Raw genomic sequence first — 20,368 nt, forward strand, 5'->3', positions numbered from 1 at the left:
TTTTGTGGTACCCCTCCTTTTGAGCTCGTTCGCTCAAATCTTAGACTTTGGCGAAATTTCGCCAAATTCGTTATTTTCGTCGAATTCGTCGTTTTCGTCGAATTCGCTGCTTTCGTGGTACCCCTCCTCTCGAGCTCGTTCCCTCAAATCTTAGACTTTGGCGAAATTTCGCCAAATTCGTCATTTTCGTCGAATTCGTCGTTTTCGTCGAATTCGCCGCTTTCGTGGTACCCCTCCTCTCGAGCTCGTTCGCTCAAATCTTAGACTTTGGCGAAATTTCGCCAAATTCGTCATTTTCGTCGTTTTTGTCGAATTCGCCGCTTTCGTGGTACCCCTCCTCTTGAGCTCGTTCGCTCAAATCTTAGACTTTGGCGAAATTTCGCCAAATTCGTTATTTTCGTCGAATTCGTCGTTTTCGTCGAATTCGCCGCTTTCGTGGTACCCCTCCTCTTGAGCTCGTTCGCTCAAATCTTAGACTTAGGCGAAATTTCGCCAAATTCGTCATTTTCGTCATTGCGTGCATTTCTGGACATATCTCCACAGATGACGAGTTCAACTACGTGAACGTGTACTAAAGCAGGATCACCGGAATTGCTAGTTGCTAGTCAATGTCTACTAAAATCTCACGGCCAAAATGCAAATCGCTATCCGTCAACTATTCCTAGTTTTTTGTAGCTGTTTATTAAATTGTCTTTGGATAGTTTTTTCCTGCATTTATTCGCGCGCTTGGTCACGTAGTTAAATTCGTCATTTGAGCGAGTATTTTCAACCCTAGCGCCACACTCCTCGCTTCCTATTGGTTCAATCTGAGCATGCGCATGCAAGTTATTCTGGACTCTTTCTTCGCGCCTGGGTTCAACCGTATAAAGGGCGCGTGGAAGAAAGAGTTCAGGGACTGAACTATAGCCACTGCTGATATTTAATTGACATTTAATAATTTATAACCTGCAGTGTTTTACAACTTTTTGCCTTGTTGGAGTAAAGAGTTAATTTAAAATTGTTGCTATATGATCAAAATATCCACGTATCATTCTTGCAAATGTTCGGAAATGTTCGAATGACCTTTGGACATTACTAAAACCTCGAACTACGGGACGAATTATCCTTCCGGACGGATAACGGGACTGGACGGATAATGCGTCCTCTGGTATAAAGACGGACACAAGACGCATTATCCACCTAGACAGCGTATATTTCGTAGTTCGTCGTTCAAAACCCAATTTGAAATATATTTCATCAAGATAGATAATTTATTCCTCTAGTATAAAAACGGCCATTTACATATCTCCGCGCACCCCTGTATTATTTCCTATTCATTCCACAGGACAAAAGATATCCATGGCCCAATCTCGTTTGAGCATTTCGCCGACCATCATGTTATGTTTACTGTTTGTGCCGCTGATCATATTCTGCACTGCAGCAGACAACAAACCAAGTGCAAATGATAAGAAAGTGAGTTCATTGATTTTAAAAACTGTGCCCATGCTGTAGCTTGAATAAGTGCTTATTAATATCATTGGCGACTGAAATTTAGGTTACTAGACTACGCGCTTGGTGTCCCTTTCTCAAGTACGTGCACGAGCCTTTCTTGGCTCACACTCTTGCTGTCTGTTCTTTCTTTCTTTTCGTTTCCACACAAAAATCTAAAAAGGAGACGCTTAATAAAATGTTTGGACAACTAAAATGCAATCTAACAGTCTACAAAGGACAATTCGAAAGCAGATGAAAGCTCACAAATTTGCATTTTCCTTTCTACCTCAGGCGACGTCGCCGTATGGAGCTTGTGGACATAGTCATTGTTGTTGCGCACCAGGAATCCCGGGTGTCCCAGGGAGCCCTGGACCCACGGGACCAGCAGGTGCTGCGGGATTACCCGGCTCACAAGGACCCGCGGGACCACGAGGAGACCAAGGCTACAATGGCAAACCAGGAAGCCAAGGATCCCCAGGCCCCAAGGGACCTCAAGGGTCCATGGGCCCAGTGGGTCCACAAGGAATCAAAGGTGATGCGGGAGCTAAAGGAAGCCAAGGCCCTACAGGCCCCCAGGGATCCCCAGGGACATGGAGAGGTAACTGGAAACAGTGCGCTTTTAAGGGACTAAGCGAAGGAAAGGATACTGGATTGATCAAGGTAAATGTTTTATCTCGCAATCTCAAGCCATTAATCAGTCCAAACAGTAAACAAAAGAGCAAAACAAAAACAAAACAAAAACAAAACAAAAACAAAACAAAAAACTATTGTTGGTGTTCACTGTCACGCCAGTGACGCTAATGAAATCATCTGGCATTCACGTCTGCTGTAAAATGCAGTCAGTTCACCCTCATGACATTCACTGCATAAATACGTCTCCCAAACATCAACTGTACGTACGTACAGATTGTTAAGAATAACAGGATGAGGCATTTTATCAAGCATACGTGAAAGTCTTCTGGCGGGCATCTTTATGTCGTGTGGCGCGAAACTCTGAAATTCAAACATGCTGTATCTTAAAGACGGTGGATGCTATCGAACTGAAAAGCTTCAACAAGACATACATTAAGGACGTCTAATAGCCAGTTTAGACAACAAAAACAACCTTTCATGTACTCTTGCACTTGCACGAAAAGATTAATACAGAGAGAAAATTAAATAAAGTAGGAGTATTGGCTGCCTGGAATTACCATAGGGGCTAGTGAAGCCAGGCAGCCAAAAACTCGGGGGTCATGCGATTCTGGATTGTAGAATTTTGATGACGTCACGTGAAAACCAAGAATATTAAAATCCGTTTTAGTCTCCTAAATTTTGACAATATATAATATTTTGTATTTGCTGTGTTATTGAAATTTTCTTCCACTGTTTTAAATGGTTATTTCACTCAACTTTGTGGCCATTTTCTCTAAGATTGAAGCAAAGGGATATAAAAATAAGAAACAGGCAATATTTTAAAATAACAATGAATAACAAAAATTTCGAAAAAAATAATATGTTACATCATTTTTGGTCACCTGTCTTGTCTGAAACTTAAACACATGGACAAATTTCTGGTCGTCTCCTCTTTTGGTATTCAGACCATTTGGACCACTCTTTTGATTAGTAATGGTGATCACTTCATTATTTTTTTTAGGAATGTGTTTTCAACAAATCGTTCGACGAAACTGGCCTGCGTGTCTTCTGGAATGGCCCTCTTCGCATCTATAACTGCAATGGTTGCTGCAGGCGATGGTATTTTACTTTCAATGGCGCCGAGTGTTCATCCCCGGCGGCGATTGATGGTGTGGTCTACATGGTGCATGGAGATGGCGGCAAAAAGAATTTACATCGTGTGCGACAAATCGAAGGAGTGTGTGAGAAAGTCCACAAGGGGATCGTGCGCGTGGGATTCTGGGTCGGTAACTGTGCTGGTTATGGATCAGCGGACGCAAATACGGGCTGGAACTCAGTGTCCCGGATCTACGTGGAAGAAGTACCACCCCCACAGGCTTAAAACCTGCTAAAAGGATTGCTGCAAAACGATTGGAAATGATTGGTGCAAAGTGACTTTAAAGCTGCAGATAAGCAAAATAAGCAATTTAAACACAGTTGAACTTATTCAAGTCATCATGGACGAACTTTACATAAGTTAACACGGAAAGGTACAATGATTTTAGTAGCTGCCACTGCTGTAAAAGTAAAAAATAATGCAAATTAAGGACTTCTTAACTTCTTGCTACAGTAAGTTGAAAGGCTTTCGTTAAAAACATGTCTTAAAATCAGAGCAAATGGAATAATTGTTTTATTAAATTCTCATTCTTCACTTTCGCCCAATGTTATTGAATTTTACAAAACGAACGAAAAGTGATATAGCTTCCGGTGGCTAAAACGACATGATAACATGACACACGCACTGCCGTACGAAAAGTTTAATTAAAAATCAAAAGCGATCCATTGACTTAAATCGTTTCCTTCTCCCTTCCTCTTCTGAAATGATTAACTATATCCAAATCAATTATGACTGATGCATACCTACTGACGTCCTTTTTTCAATTTAAATTCGTAGACACAAATTAATTATCTCCGTAGAACTGCGAATTTATGAAGAACTTCACAGACACTGCCCTCCATGTTTTAATACTTTGCTGGAAACCTCAGGGTTCACGGATGTGACCACTGCTGTAGCTGTTGGTATTTCACCTTCAATGGCGCCGAGTGCAGCTCGCCTGGGTCCATTGATGGTGCATTTTACATGAGAGCCGCCAAGAACTGCAATCTTTACTGTCACCGCCATATTGAAGGTCACTGTAATAACATTGACAAAGGAAATGTGCGAGTGGGATTCTGGGTTGGAAAGTGTACCACTGGCCGCACGAGTCTCCTGATAATTCATATTTGATTTCAAACGTAGGGTACTGATACTATTTAGTAAAAATACATATGTAGCCAAAGAAAACAAAAAGGTTGTTCACAATTGACGCGGAATTTAACGAGTTCGTTCAATCTTTTAACTGCGCTTCAAAATCCTATCACGTGCGTTTTTGACTTCCAGAAGCTTGTGTGACTTCAAAACCATTTTACGCTTGAAGCCAAATTGAAGTACATGTCACGCGTGTTTTTGATTTCATAGGCCTCATGTTTTGGTCAGTAAAAACATTGATCTTCTGGTTTAACTCATACCCAGCGATACGGTTGCACGTTTGTTCGTTCGTACGCTCCGTTTGCTTGGAAAGGAATCGATTGGTACGCAGCTTTGTTTCCAAGCTACGAGAAACGTTTTTTCTATGTTTTAACGATATTAAAACATAAACCAGAGTGTGTATCAAAATTGTAAATATTTTGTGCCGATATGTCTCCTATGTGTGAATTCTTTCTTTTAAAAGGATTAATGAGCATTTCGTGCTTGCCGTGTTGCGATTCTCCTTTATGCTCGATTGAGAGATTGAAAACTGACATCTTTCTAAATAGAAAACAATTCGTGGTCATCTTGTTAAGATCGAGTGTGCAAAACACTTTAAGTTTAATTTCAATTCAAGAAAAATCCAGGCAACTTTATTCCTCTTCCTTCATTAATTTTTACAAGCTATAGGGTACTATAGTTTCTGCTATAGGGTACCAGAAAGGGGTACCTTTTCAGACATTATCGGGTAAACTAAAAGGGATAGAGATTTCACGAATTTAAGTATAGGAAAGGACTACAGGGGAATGTTATTTAAAGGGATTTTCAAAATATCTCCAACAAATGCACCGGACAGCACATTTATCTAAGTATTAGAAAAGAGATTTAGATTTCTGCACAATAGTTATACACATGTAAAAGAGGGGACTATTTTTCAATGGAAGGTAAGCTATATTTGAAAGGGCAAGGGTCCCAAAGGGGCTTAGGGCTCACGGGCCCAAAATTGCAGGCTCCAGGACTCCCAAAAACGGGTTTCCGGGCTGTGGCAAACGTTTTTTCGGGCGCCACGGCGAAAATTTTAAACATCCCGCATTCCAGTTTTCAGCCTCCTCCCTTCCCATCACAACAATTTGGAATCCTGAAAAGTTCGTTTCATAAAAACGTTCGTCAACTATTATTTCTGAGGAATCACCTTAGTAAAATAAGGTTTCCTTCCAATTAGTATATGCACACTCAGTGATCTTGGTGTTTCTAGCAATCTGATTGGTTCGCTATCTCGGGCTAATGAGCATTATTCACTCCCTACGGCGGAGTGAATAATGCTTGATCCAAACTGAAACAAAATGGCCGGCGTAAACTCGCCTTTCGCCGGCGTTTCTGAATCGCAAATACTAAGAATACAAGAAGATGCTGAACCAGAAAAGACAAAAAAGGCTAAGAAATTTGGCCTGATGGTTTTCAAAGTAAGAGAAGACTACATATTTCGCAATTTGCAGCACAATGTCCACACAACTCGAGTACTAAAACGATAAACAATTGCTTACCGTCAAGTCGCTCTTCGCCCGGCATCGGCAGAAATGTATACCGCAGATTTATCGGCAGCAACATCAAGTGTTATTCAACCAAGATCCTCCACGAATATTCAGGAAAACGTCTTTGTGCAAGAAAACATCCAGTTTTCACCACAGTTCTGCACACATTCTGAGTATAATCCAAACTTTCAGGTGGATCCTTCGCCAACTGCTCTTTCAATTTTCAATTCAAGTGAACTTCAAAAGCTTTGATTCAACGGTCAAAATGTTTTGCAAGCAGGTTTTTGATTCAGATTGCAGGTTTGAGTGGTGTTAAAGGACCATTTTGCTAGATTGTGACGAGGATTTTATCGAAGATTAACTAGATTTGCCATGTTTGAAGATTCTGTAGACTGTTTCGCGCATGTCGGTTAGTGCCGCTTGTATGTACGTTTTCCACGCATGGATTGAGAGGTCAATGAAATCGACTTAAAATGGTTTCCTTCTGAAAACTTTGAGATCGCTTGCTGTTGAGATCACTTCGTGTGTATATACTAAAGCAATTATTCTTTGAAATCTCGGTGAATAGCGGCAGAATATTCCGCGGCTCGGTGAATATTCTACCACTATTCACCTCGATTTCAAAGAATAATTGTTAATTATGTTTCAGTTGCGCTTTGTAAACAGAAAAAACCGGACACTTGTTGAGGGTTTATTTTCAAAAGTGTTAAACAAACTCTATTATTTAAAACTCTAATATTTGCCAAAACAATTTTGACTCAATGACGCTTGGAAGTGTTCTTGGTATTTTCTTTACAATAAACATTTTATCTCTAACGATTCGAGATGTATGGTGAAGATGTAAGGTTTAAAAAATTATGCATTGATTTTTTTTTTTCGGTCAGACTTAAACTAATGAATTAAGAATAAGAAAATAGCTATAGTAAACAAATTTCACTGTTGATGATTTCACTTGGCCGGTTTCAAAATAACTTCAGTTGGCACTTTGAATTTTAAAAATAACACAAAATTAAACCAAAAGTCACCTTTGATGTATTTAGTGAAGTATTATCATAAACAATTTTGTCAGAATAAGCTGTTAAAAAAAAGAAACAATTGCCTCATGAAAAATAACAGACTAGGAGCCGAGACAAGATTCACACGATTCGAGTGATCACAAAGCGTTCCGCTTGTATAAAGGCAGCTAATTGATGTATCCTTATCGCAGAACTTTATCAGTAGAGAGTAGAATACGGGAACTGTTGTACGCTAAAAACTCAAATATTCGCCACTGATCAAAATATTGACTCAATGGCGCCTTGAGAGAAAGTAATTGACATTTTTCGCTTGACGCGCGTGTAAAGCTCTTCAAGCGAGCCAAGATTTATCTTTCTTCCTCTCCGCAGACACCCTTACTTGATACCCAAGCTTTTGCGTCGCATCTAAAACTAGATGATTTTCATTTGTGACTAATCAAAAGTACGCAGTCTCTACGATTAATATATTGAGCCCTCATTTAGCGAAAATTAGTAGCCCATACATCCCAGTGGGTAATACAATAACGAACGATGTGATCTTTCTCTTAGTGAACATTTTTCTATTTCTCTTGTCGTTTCGATAACTTAAAATATTAAACTCGTGACGGCTCAAAGTCTTCAAAGAGTTTGTTTATATTGATTACATTAACATCGCAGTGTTCGCCATTACAAATGCACAAACAAGCCGCTAAATCTGAATAGCTGAATAATAAGAAAATTATATCAAACAAACCGGCTAACATTGATCATTGTTAACCAAATCTTATTTTTTTCAAATTACTTGACGTCTTAACATTTAATGACACAAAATCATGAATCACCTTCTTCATTGGACGAAGAGGAGGGCTATCGCAAGCATTTTTGTCAGAAATGTCAGTAATAAACTGCTAACAACAATGCATTCGTGCTCAACAATGAACTGGTTGGAACAAGATCCTAGGTCAAAGTTATAAAACCAAAATGGAGGAAAAAATTTCCAAGCGCAAAGTTCGATGTATCCTCGATAAAAACAGAAGACTTCCAAGAGTCCATACAGGTACGACCATTGTCGCCTTTTCTTTTTGGTTTAATTGATTTTCTGTTTCTTCTTTAAACAGTAAGTGCATAGCTTGATCGCTAGATCGGTGAATATTACGTTACCAAAAAATATGGCTGTACAATGCATGGAAAGCGGATTTTTCGAATTAACCTCCAAGGGAAACTGTCGTCAGGTACGATATTCGTCGCCTTTTTTGGTCTACATTATTTTTTGTTTTCTCCGTGCCCAGCTTGGCGAGCGCGAGTGTTCAAATAATTTGTAAACAAATTTGCTATTATCTAAACGTTACAAGGCAGTTCAGTGGAATCCCGATTTTTCGAACTACCGAGGGAAATGAATTTAGGTTTAAGAAATCCGGGGTACATTATGGAGTGTTTAACTAAGGGAAGGTAGACCTCTTTTGGTTTGGGGTATCTGGAGGTTCGAGAAATCGAGCATTCGAGAATTTCTAGTTGCAACTACCAGTACCTGCATACACTTATAAAATATCGTTAATTAATACAATATTTTTTTGTATTCAAAAATTCTGCAACTAATTGTTCATTAGTTGAATAAGGCTTACAACATAGTCATGCACCAAGTTGTTCTAGTGAATAACAATCCTCATATCAGTGGACTGAACACACATTAATTTAAGAATAATGTCTGAACCGCACAATTTCGAGAAGAAGAGACGAATTAACTAAGCCGCGTTTATATGCTTTGTGAAGACACGAGGTATTCAAATCAGTAAATGCAAGGTGATGGCCTTTGTGATTTTGTTATTATTAATTTTTTCGCTTGCAAATCAAAGCCTTCTTCGTCATCCAAACTTTGTAATCTACAGTAATTTTGTTTGTCTTATTAAATTCAGTAAAGGAAAGAAAACAATAAAACGTTTCCCATTCGTGTAAAACAAACACAAATACAAGAACTGAATTATTCACGAAGAAGAAATATTATAATGACAGTCACGAATGAAAACGCTAGCGAGTTACTGCGGTTTGTTAGATGGCGGAATTTGTACGAATATCGCGACTGAGCATTATAAAAATAACGCTATTAGAGAGGAAAAAAATATTATTTTCTTTTTGCTTCCAAAGTAAGTTGATTTCCATATGGACAGTCAAATGAAATGTCTGTCTCAGTAAATAAAGCTTTTGTTATCGTTAAGGTAGACTTGTTTTGAAATGTAAAGCTAGCTAATGTAATTATGCCGCAAGATCGAAACATTTTACGCTGTTTAGGGTTTAGACAATAAAGGGAACGCACTCTTAATCATATTTCTAGATTGAAATTTTGCAGTTAGAATACTGATGGATGAAATCGCCTGTAAACAAGAAATGATTATCTCATAATGTTCCAAAGATTATTAACTTGCTCCTTAGGTTTTATAAACTAATTTTTATTTTTTAATAATCCAGGACACGATTAATTCTTATCGTTCGCAATAGAAATTGTTGAGGATGGCTTTGGTTTGTTTGAATATTGCATAGCAGCAGTATCTGACGTGACAAGAATAAAAGGCAGGGATAAAAGGCTTCATCCTATTGGACAAATCGACGACTAAACAAACTTTTCAATGTAGTTAGCGAATAACATTGCTTGTTAGAAAAAAGAAAGATATTACGTTGTGTACATGTGTAACTTGTTCTGGCGAGAATCTCATTAAACAAACAGAGGAAGTCAGAAACACTGTGCAGTTGAGGTTTATTTTTTAGCTTGAAGAAGTTACGATGTCAGTTTGCTGTTCTTTTATCTTATTTTTGATTTCTTTTCTGGCCTTGATGTTAAATCTAACATTCATTCTTTTTGTTCTTCCGTTTAGCTTACTGTTCCCATCTGACGACACAGACGCTGAGTTCATTCAAAGTTAAATGATTTAGTGTTAAATCTTAGATGCATGCAACTAAAGTACGATGGCAGTTTTAGAGACAGAGAATAAGGCTTTTAATTTTAATGCGCGCACCTTAAAATGACGTTGCTTGAAAAATTCAGAAAACAAGAAGTAATTAATTTGCAGACAGCCCTTTGCGTAAATTTGAACTGTTCCGTTAATCTTGACTAATTTTAGCAGCTCAGACTTTTAATATTTCAATGATAAGAGGCAATTCACGTTCATGTTCATGTGACAATCTCTTTCCGGCTCTGCATTGCTAGGTTTAATGTTTTATTTTTTTCTATTGGACAAATCGACGACTAAACAAACTTTTCAATGTAGTTAGCGAATAACATTGCTTGTTAGAAAAAAGAAAGATATTACGTTGTGTACATGTGTTTGTTGTTTTCACAAACTTGTTCTGACGAGAACCTCACTAAACAAACAAAGGAAGTCAGAAACAGTGTGCAGTAGAGATTTATTCGTTAACTTGAAGAAGTTACGATGTAAGTTTGCGGTTCTTTTATCTTATTTTTGATTTCTTTTCTGGTTTTGATGTTAAATCTAACATTCATTCTTTTTTTTCTTCCGTTTAGCTTTCTGTTTCCCATCTGACGACACAGACGCTGAGTTCATTCAAAGGTAAATGATTTAGTGTTAAAACTGAGATGCATGCAACTAAAGTACGGTGGCAGTTTTAGAGACAGAGAAAAAGGCTTTTAATGCATGCGCGCACCTTGAAATGACGTTGCTTGAAAAATTCAGAAAACAAGAAGTAATTAATTTACAGACAGCCCTTTGCGTAAATTTGAACTGTTCCGTTAATCTTGACTAATAATTTAGCAGCTCAGAGTTTTAATATTTCAATGATTAGTTGCAATTCACGTTCATGTTCATGTTAAAATATCTCTTTCCGGCTCTGCATTGCTAGGTTGTCTAGGTTTAATGTTTTTTTTTTTTTTCTGTTAATGGAAGATATTTTCCGTCAAACAAGTTAGCCCGACTCAAGTTAATTTCATCAAACACACGTACACTTCACTGACATTTTTTTGATGATCCACGATATAGATTTAATGGATCATTTACGGCTTTAACGAGTTTTTTTAGCGAGTGACGCTGATCAACCCCTATCTTTCAACTACAAGGTCTAACTTTAGAAGAGCGATTTTTTAGTGGAAAACAATAATCCTTATAACAAACTCAAAGGAAACACAATTCTTATGCAGTGAATTACTTTAGACCAAAATGTGTAGTAAATATAAAAAAGATGATTTAGACCAAAATGTTTTGATAAAACAGTGTGTACGCGTACATTTTAACCCAGATAAGGGACAAAGATATTGCACTTGTATAATCAAACACTCGTCTAGATTCATGTTTTACATCAAGAACTGCGCTTCGCTCAGATTTCGCTAACCTGATACCCACCTCATATAATACTTAATTATATATACAGTCGAAGCTCTCTTAACGGACACTCTCGTAAGCGGACAGCTCTACTTACGGCCACCTTGTTAGAAACCCCGTTTTAACTCCCATACAAACTCTGTATTTTTACATTCTCGTAAGCGGACATTCCCGTAACCGGCCGCGGACACTTTCAGAGATAACGACTTAGACTTTTTCTTTGTTTTTAAGCTCCCGTAAGCGGACACCCGAAAGAAAATCCTACTTACAACCTCTGTATCCTGTTATTATCAATCAAATTCACGTCGTTGTTTGTGACAATGATTTTACAGTAATTACAGGACCACATTTTAGTGCTTGTTTTGTCGTCATCCACGTTCGTCCAGTTATTGTTAGCTGGGCAAGCTCCCGTAAGCGGCCATCTTCCCCTACACCTCTAGCGGCCGCTTACGAGAACCATTCTCGTAAGCGGCCAGCTCCAGTTACGGACACTTTTTTCGCGTCCCGAGGGTGTCCGCTTACGAGAGCTTCGACTGTATATAACCTGACACTCTTTCTTAAATTAATTCGGCAAAAATTTAATTCATTTTAGAATTCACAGCAGCCAAACAGAAGATATTGAACTTTTTCTAACAAAGGCGCACGAGTTATTTTTTAAAGACTATATTAAACAGTTCGTGCGCATATGCTATTTATCTGATTTTATTTTATCGCAGAATTAAATTCTATCGTCTAGCTTGTAAAAAATAATACTGTGCAACTGCTCTCAAAACTAGAAACTTGTGACTCACACTCATTCCTGAAAAAAAAAAAAGACTGAGCAAATACAAGAATATAAGCTGCTATTCCATTGGACAAAAAGCAGAGGAAAGCAAACAGTTCTAGCCAATAGTATTGCTTGTTGGAATGAAAAAAAAAAAAATAATAATATGCATGCTATTTCACAAACTTGTTCTTACGGGAACCTAAAATCAATAAACAAAGCAAAAAGGTTTGCTTGCCTAAGAAAAAAGTAGATCATTTCAGTTCTGAACAGAGACACGAAAGGATTGTAGAAGTTGAAGATGTAAGTTTTATTACTTTTTGGATTCTTGTCTTCGTTTTAATGTTAGATCTAACACTCGTTTTTATCTCCTTCCCCGTTTAGCGTGTTCATTTTTCCATTCAGACGATACAGACGCTGAGTTACTTCAAAGGTAAGTGATTCAATTTACTCTACGAATCTTGTTAGAACATTCATTTTCATTATAAAAATACTACTGCTTAGATTTCGACTAGACAAAGGAAAGAAAAAACTATATACCCAGATATAACCAGATTTTTAAGTTGTCAGTATTGTACTAAATTCTCTACTCATTCTATTGTGAATGGATTTTTAAAAGTTGGTTTTATTTAACAACTAAGGCTTTCAGATTTATAATTCAAAGTGGGTCTAAAATCCGTAAAAGCAGACGTTCTAAATGAGAAAACTTCGCTGCTACTGCTCCAGAAGTACAAATGTTAAATTAACAATCAATTTTTTTTTCCCGCGACTGAAAACCCTTTACTTCAGTGTTAAATCGAATGTTTGCTTTTAACAATAAAAAATAAGAAACAATATTTACAATCCGGTAATCTGGATAATTTATACAAGTTCTTATACCATAAATGCTGCTCCTAATTTTTTTTTACTCTGAGCAGGCTTTTAAGAAAATGGAAAATTTAGCATTTTCTTTATTGGTTACTTTGTAACTATATGACCAATTGGCCTTCTTGTCTTATCGATACGTTGTTTCATGAACTTGTTCAGTCAGAAGCTCAATGTAAGCGTTTCAGTTTTCAAACGAGCACTTGTTTCCCCGTAAGTTTTGCTTATGATCTGGATATGTTTCAAGAAAACAGAAATTTTGTCGTCCCGCTCAGAAAAAACTGACAAATAAAATGTGCAAATTCAAATAAAAAATAGGAACAGCATGTGACTCTCGCCCATTGGTGAAAACAAAAAGATTGTGCAAATGCAGAAATATAAGCTGTTATTCCATTGGACAAAAAAAAGAGGAGAGCAAACAGTTCTAGCCAATAGCATTACTTTTTAGAATGAAAAAACAATTAATATGTATGCTGTTTAACAAACTTGTTCTGACGGGAACCTAAAATCAATAAACAAAGCAAAAAAGTTTGCTTGCCTAAGAAAAAGTAGTTCATTTCAGTTCTGAACAGCAACACGAAAGGATTGTACAAGTTGAAGATGTATGTGTTATTATTTTTTAGATTCTTTTCTTCGTTTTAATGTAATATCTAACACTCGTTTTTATCTCTTTTCCCGTTAAGCGTGTTAATTTTTCCATTCAGACGATACAGGCGCTGAGTTACTTCAAAGGTAAGTGATTCAATTTACGAGTCTCGGTAGAATATTCATTTTCATTATGAAACACTACCGCTTAGATTTCGACTAGACAAAGCAAAGAAAATACTGATAAAACCAGATTTTTAAGTCGTCAGTATTGCACTAATTTCTCTACTCATCATATTGTGAATGGTTTTTCAAAAGTCGGCGGTTTTATCTAAGAGCTTAGGCTTTTGGTAACATAATTCAAAATGGGTCTAAAACCCCGAGAACGCAGTTTTCAAAGGTTCTAAATAGAAAAAAAAACCGCTACTGCTGTTCAAGAACTACAAGCCAGTTTTTCACAATTGAGTCTTTTTGTGCCCGATTGAAAACATTTACTTCAGTGTTAAAATCGAATGTTTCTTTTTAACATTAAAAAGAAATAAAAAATAATAATAATAAGTTACGTTATTCACAATCTGGTTGTCTGGATAATTTATACACGTTCTTATACCGTCAATGCTGTTCCATTTTTTTAACTCTGAGCAGGCTTTTAAGAAAAAAATGGAAATTTTAGCTTTTTCTTTATTGGTTTCTTTCTAACTGGCTAATTGGCCTTCTTTTCATGCGATACGACTTGTTTCATAAACTTGTTCAGTCAGAAGCTCGATGTAAGCATTTCAGTTTTCAAACGAGCACTCGTTTCCTCATATACTCTTCTTATGATTTTGATTTGTTACAACAAAACTAACCTGAGTTTGTAAATATTCAAAGCCTAAGTATTAGTTAAATGTGATCAAGTTCGGTGTATATCAGGCCAGGTTTCGAAGAAAATGAAACCAAAACCGAAACCATCACAGCACCTTAAAACCAAGAAAGAAAAATAAAACTTTAAACTAATAAAAGCCCATTTTATCGGCATCTGCTTATTGCGCGGAACAATATTTTCCACGTTCAGTTTAATTAAACCTTTATTTGGGCAATGTTTAGGCATTGGTCTATATTTTAAACTATTTTTGGTCCCTGTAACAAAAAGTATATAAATGTTAATTTTTCGTCTGTGTGCAGTTTGCAAATAATCTATCTTGCCTGGCGACACGAAGGCAGTTCTTAAATCCGTTTTAACACGAAACTCGTCAAAACAAAACAATGTAAATTAACATGTCAGACTCCCAAGATGGCGGCTCTTATGACGTCACGTGACGTCATATGACGTCACACCCAATTAAAATTATGTCATCTTGTAGAGTAAGCTAAGGGCTTTCTTCTCAGAGCAAAATAATTTCGCTACGCCTTAATATAACGAAAACTCCGGGGAGGGGTTCCATCCACCCCCCCCCCCCCCCTTGTACGATGATGGGGGTATGAGTTTGCTTGTACGTCCGAGGGTTAAAAACCAGAAATGAAACATGAAACTTCAAACTAATAAAAGCCCATTTTATTGGCATCTGCTTATTAAGCGGAGCAAGATTTTCACCTTCCGTTTAATTATCTTTAAGTCCCTGTAACAACAAAAGTATTAACTTTTCGTCTATGCGCAGTTTGCAAAATGAATCATCTATTTTGGCTGGTGACACGTAGGCAGTTCTAAAATTCGTTTTAACACGAAACTCATCAAACTGACAAAACAATGTAATTTAACATGTCAGACTTATAGCCATTGGTCAGTTTATAAATAATCTGACCAATGGAAGTGTTGGATGTATTTCGATAGTGTACACGTAATCAGTTAGTAAACGCGTTTTTACACGAAACTTCAAATTATCATGATTAAAAAAAAAGATAAAATGTTTTGATACATTGCCGGAGTATCATTGCCATTTAGATGCTTACTGGTGCAGTTAAGTTAAGGTAGGAAGGCATTTTATCGACTTGTAATCTTCCACCCTGTAAAGGTAGGAGTTTTTCCTTGCTCTAGTAAGTTAACAAACGATTCAAGGAAACATGATTTTCTTCTTGCCTAATTTTCTTTTTCTGGTAAGTTTTACAATAAGGTTTTATCTTGCAAAGCCCGTAGACATTGTCAGGCGTACCATTCGATACTCAATTCGTGTGAGCCTTTTCGTCATCGATTACTTTCTAACTGTAGTCCAACCAGTAGGCCTTCTTGTCTTGTTTCGACTTGTTGATACCCTGTTTCATAAACTAGAGTCACAGTTTTACTTCGTTATTGTTAATTTATTACCAGCCAGTATTCAGGACTGAAGCTTTATGTCTTGGGTTAAAAATAATATTTCAGCGCTACTTTTCGGGCGCTGCCTCATCTCATAAATTGTGTTATGTAGTCCAAAAAAATAGTGAAACATTGCAATACAAACAGCAAAACAATCCAATAACAAACAAATCTAATTCCACAGACTAAACGATACCGATGGGAAAATCTCGTATGAAGGATTCGCCGATCATGTGGTGTGTACTGTTTTCGGTGCTGATCACTTTGGGTCCAACGACGGCCAACAATGTCAGCAGCAAACCAAATGACAACAAAGTAAGCTCGTTGTGTTTCAATAAATAGTAGCCTGCACCTCTTTTAATGGACTTGATTCAGGTTTTTGGTGACACATCACAAAGGTCATTTAAGGTGATATAAATTTTCCATGCTGTATGTTATATCTTGTTTACCCTTATGCTTATTATCCTATGTAATAACTTTCAAGTGGGATGATTCTTTCTTTTTTTGTTTATTTCATTTCTCGACACAGGTCACATTGTGTTACGGTGGACAACCAGGGACAAATGGTATTCCCGGTATGCATGGCATGCCGGGTTCCCCTGGGGCACCTGGCCGTGATGGGCGTGAGGGGGCAAAAGGAGACCAGGGCAGTCCGGGAAAGACTGGACCCCAGGGACCACCTGGTCCAGATGGAAAGAGAGGAGCAAAGGGAGAAACTGGTGTCCAGGGCCCCGTCGGCCAAAAAGGAGAGGGAGGGGAGAAAGGTAGCAGTGGATCTTCAGGAACACCTCAGCTTTCCTCGCACATGAACTGGAAAGAATGCACATGGAAAAAGGAGGACGGCAAAGATTCGGGAGTGATCCAGGCAAGCGATTTATGTCACTTTATAGTTCAACTATGACGTGGGTATATAGCATTAACTGAATAACCACACGGCGGCACGACATTAGCTATATAGTGTCCTTAAGGTCGCGCAGGACCCTTGCAATCATTAGTATGTATTTATTTAAAGAGTATGCACGAACTGCCGGACGACTGAAGCCGACATCAAACGAAATATTCATGAGAATGTTTGTTTTTAAACTCTTTTGTACAAGTAATTACTAGTAATTGTTCTCAGCTTTGTGCACGTGCGCTGGAACATAGGGAATTATCATAATTAGATTCACAGCTTTGAATATATCACACGTTGTTGTAAACATTGACTCGGAAGGTCTTCGGAAGCCTCAAAACCTGCAATTTTGTGTCCAAGTTTTCTCCGCCGATATAGGATTTCAAGAGTTGATTCGCGAGGAACATAAACTTGGTGAACTCTATTGTGCTATGACTAGAGCGAATTTTTAAATTTCCTTCTCAAAATGAAGATAGTGCTTTTCAAAGTTTAGAATTTACATTTTTGCTCTCTTAGAAGCCATTAACTTGTAGCAGTTTTTGAAATCGAAAATTTCGTTCTAGCCATAGCACAAAAGAGATTATGATTTACCACTAAGCTATATAATCATTTAATTCGGTGCGCTGTTCTAGCTGAAAACTTGGACACAAAATCGCATTATCTACAGTTAAACTTTTAAAGGCTTGTAACATCACAGACAACGGTCATCTCTCAGTAAAAAGACAATCATGATGTAATTCTATCATCCCCTAATATCCATGATAAATTGTAGAGGAATCGATGTTCAAAGTGTAGGGAATTAAAGCTTTACAAGATAGCACTCCGTCAAGAAATTTGGCTAATGAATTTATTAATGAGCAAGGGTCCCGCGCGACCTTAACGTGTGATGATAACACAATTTTACATTGACACGATTCCCCCATCTTGTCTACTAACTGAAGGACATTATTACAACAGTGGGAAACTCCTCCTACCATGCCACTTGTCTCAATGTTTTAAAAAAGGGAATTCGAAGGGAAGTTTTTTTAATGAAGAGGGCGGGCGACCTGAACTTGCGGCAGTTTAGGCAAATTGGATACAATAACGCTGTATACGTCTGCTGCACTATCTAAGTTTGTTTGTCTCTTAGAAGCAACTCATTTATTTACTTCAAATATTATAATATTGGCATTACCAATTATTATTACACTGTATTACTGATTATTATTATATTGGCATTACTTATTACTTTCTTTTACTTTGCGGTATTTTCATCTATCAGCTGAACTTGTTTCCTGCTCTCCATCTCGCTAGAAATGATTTTCTTTATTAATTAATCGCAATGGCTGATAATTATCTCCGTAGAACTGTGAGTTTATGAAGAACTTCACAGACACTGCCCTCCATGTTTACTTTGCTGGTAACCTCAGGATTGAAGGATGTGACGGCTGCTGTAGCCGTTGGTATTTCACCTTCAATGGCGCCGAGTGCAGCTCTCCTGGGTCCATTGATGGTGCGTTCTACATGAGAACCGGCAAAAACCACGACTTTCACCGTCACCGCCATATTGAAGGTCACTGTAATAAAATTCACAAGGGAAAGGTGCGAGTGGGATTCTGGGTTGGAAACTGCAACACTGGCCACAAGAATACTAACGCTCACACAGGCTGGGCTACAATGTCCCGGATCTTCATCGAGGAGGTGCCAAAAGCTCAGCAGTAAACACGTGACACCTGTTCCCTGGACTTTGTAGAAGAACTTTAGTATAGTAAGGATAGAAAACTACGTTGCTGTTTTTAGAAGCGTTCTTATCAACAGATTTGAAACTTCTAATCTGTATCAGCTTAAAACTAATAAAGTCCAGGAACATTACTAAATAGCTGTCTGTTTTTTCAATGCTTCCTTCAGTTTGTACCTACTACCTTGGCGCTCTTAAATGTTTTCTGCTTTTGTTTTTATTATTAAGGAATTTTTTTTAAAAGTATTGCATTGCGCATCCTTGCTGCGCACATAGACAAAATGGCGGTTTTTTCTACACGGCTTGCCTCGCGAAGGAGATAAATCGTGTTTTTTTCGTAAATAAGCAAGTTACCTATATTTTTATTGCATATTTTTTGTGCACAAATAACCCTCTTTAACTAAAAAAAAAATAAAAAATGTTCTGAAGGAAATAGAGATTACTCCATGGAAAGTGCGCGCGTACGATTTTTATTCACGAGTTGAGTAGTATCAGAAAGCGAACGAGTGAGCGTAGCGAACGAGTGAGTTTTCTGATACAGCTCTACGAGTGAATAAAAATCGTACAAAGCAGTTTCCATGGTGTAATTTGTTTATTTTTATAGCCTGAGGTTTTTGAGAAGCAAATTAAATCGCTTGACTTTTTATCAGTTACGCGCGTGTTTAGGAAACCCATTCATCTGCCATAAACTAAAATAGCTAAAACATGTTTGTCTTTCAAAATCACATCTTTAATTAAGTAGCACAAGAAATGAGACGTCAGTTTATACTCTCACAACCTGAACCTCAGAAACAACTTTTGATAGAAAACCTGACTGAGACTTGTACAAAACTTGCAAGTTCCAGTTCAATGTGTTAACAGAACAAAACAGCGCTAAACGCTGAATAACTCAACGCGAAGTCGAGCGAACTTTTACCAAATTAAATCAAGAAAACAGTCTGCCAAAACCAAGGACAAACCTGCAGTGTCTTAGTCATCATCTGAATCAAAACTCGCTACAATCCCTCGGAGTGAAGTCGGCCCTTATTCTTGTCCTTCCTTTGTGCGAATTTACTCAAAGGTTTATTCAACTCGGTAGGAGGAATTTCGGTTATTTCGCTTCGTGTTTCTATTTTTGTTCGAAGAAACGTTGTGACAACAAGGCCGTTTTGTTTCGTTTTCTTTATAGTGTTTTGGTTTTCCTGTTCTGCAATATAAACGACCCAGTGGAGCCGTTAAAGACACTAACAAACCTTGAACGTGTCTCCGCCATGTCGCCGGTGTTTACGACGAGAATCAAAATAGCGATACGGTGTTGTTCACAAGTGAGTTTTCGTCGTTCGCGCTTGTGATTGGACGAACGACGTTTTTTCACTAGTGAGTTTTCATCGTTCGCCTTTCCTATTGGCTGGCTAATGCATTTTACGTATCATTTGTACGCAATCGTTTTTTCGTGAGAAAAACTCAGTATCTATGATATAAAAAAGAGATCTGCTTAAAAGCGTTCACAAAAACATTACTCGAGGACACAAATTACGATTTCAAAGGACTCCAGAAACGTCTTGAGTCGATGTCGTTTGAAATTTTTTTATTTTTCCATAAATGATACATTACATTGTTCCATATGCTCGAGGCTGAACATATTTCCCGCTACCGAAAAGGTAACGTGGACCAGTGAAATAACCCGTGTGATTAGTACCAGTAAAGGCTTAGTTAGAGGAAGATGATGGTCCATCCTGTTTCTTTTGCGAGCATATGACCTTTTTTTATTGTATTCTTTAAAACACTCAGTGCTTATTAGGAACATTCATGAATGGTTTAAAAAAAACTCGCTCGAAAACATTTATTTAAGAGGAATCACTTAAGAAAATAAGTGTTGCATTGAATATTATGATAGAGGGAGTGAATTTCCAATTTAAGAAATAGGAATAAAGAAGCCTGAAAAAAGGTTCAGGGCTTCAACGGGATAGCCTGAATTTTTTTTCTGGCTTTTTTTTCCAATTGCTTAAATTTGAAATTCACTCCGATGGCCATCACTTTTATATACATCCGCAGTTCATTATATGAATCATTTCATATCAGTACATTACATAATATAC

General features: G+C 37.5%; 2 protein-coding genes and 1 long non-coding RNA gene across 3 annotated transcripts in view; 2 read left to right on the top strand and 1 right to left on the bottom strand.

The window, feature by feature from the left end:
• LOC144652032 (uncharacterized) overlaps positions 1 to 11,736 on the bottom strand; it is a 132,114-nt gene extending 120,378 nt beyond the window's left edge. Inside the window, exon 1 of the long non-coding RNA XR_013570440.1 lies at positions 11,248 to 11,736. This is a non-coding gene — a long non-coding RNA (uncharacterized LOC144652032). The remainder of the gene's footprint in view (positions 1 to 11,247) is intronic.
• LOC144651831 (uncharacterized) lies at positions 1,334 to 3,772 on the top strand. Its single transcript, XM_078511852.1, has 3 exons — positions 1,334 to 1,452; positions 1,762 to 2,130; positions 3,104 to 3,772. The coding sequence occupies exons 1-3, from the start codon at positions 1,339 to 1,341 to the stop codon at positions 3,461 to 3,463; spliced, it is 843 nt and encodes a 280-aa protein (XP_078367978.1). The 5' UTR covers positions 1,334 to 1,338; the 3' UTR covers positions 3,464 to 3,772.
• A 497-nt stretch (positions 11,737 to 12,233) lies between the features above and the next one.
• Positions 12,234 to 18,423, top strand: LOC144651856 (uncharacterized). Its single transcript, XM_078511904.1, has 6 exons — positions 12,234 to 12,266; positions 12,348 to 12,396; positions 13,511 to 13,559; positions 15,866 to 15,996; positions 16,211 to 16,546; positions 17,918 to 18,423. The coding sequence occupies exons 4-6, from the start codon at positions 15,880 to 15,882 to the stop codon at positions 18,272 to 18,274; spliced, it is 810 nt and encodes a 269-aa protein (XP_078368030.1). The 5' UTR covers positions 12,234 to 12,266; positions 12,348 to 12,396; positions 13,511 to 13,559; positions 15,866 to 15,879; the 3' UTR covers positions 18,275 to 18,423.
• Positions 18,424 to 20,368: the final 1,945 nt, after the last annotated feature.

This window comes from Oculina patagonica, chromosome 4 (assembly GCF_052425735.1).
Source record: "Oculina patagonica isolate OP01 chromosome 4, crgOcupat, whole genome shotgun sequence".
NCBI lineage: Eukaryota > Metazoa > Cnidaria > Anthozoa > Scleractinia > Oculinidae > Oculina > Oculina patagonica.

Excerpts from the sequence above, each read along its gene's own strand:
- LOC144651831 (XM_078511852.1), top strand. The coding sequence starts at position 1,339 with ATGGCCCAATCTCGTTTGAGCATTTCGCCGACCATCATGTTATGTTTA. Across the intron at positions 1,453-1,761 it reads CAAGTGCAAATGATAAGAAA|GCGACGTCGCCGTATGGAGC; the intron begins GTGAGTTCATTG and ends TTTCTACCTCAG. Across the intron at positions 2,131-3,103 it reads AGGATACTGGATTGATCAAG|GAATGTGTTTTCAACAAATC; the intron begins GTAAATGTTTTA and ends TATTTTTTTTAG.
- LOC144651856 (XM_078511904.1), top strand. The coding sequence starts at position 15,880 with ATGGGAAAATCTCGTATGAAGGATTCGCCGATCATGTGGTGTGTACTG. Across the intron at positions 15,997-16,210 it reads GCAAACCAAATGACAACAAA|GTCACATTGTGTTACGGTGG; the intron begins GTAAGCTCGTTG and ends TTCTCGACACAG. Across the intron at positions 16,547-17,917 it reads AAGATTCGGGAGTGATCCAG|AACTGTGAGTTTATGAAGAA; the intron begins GCAAGCGATTTA and ends TTATCTCCGTAG.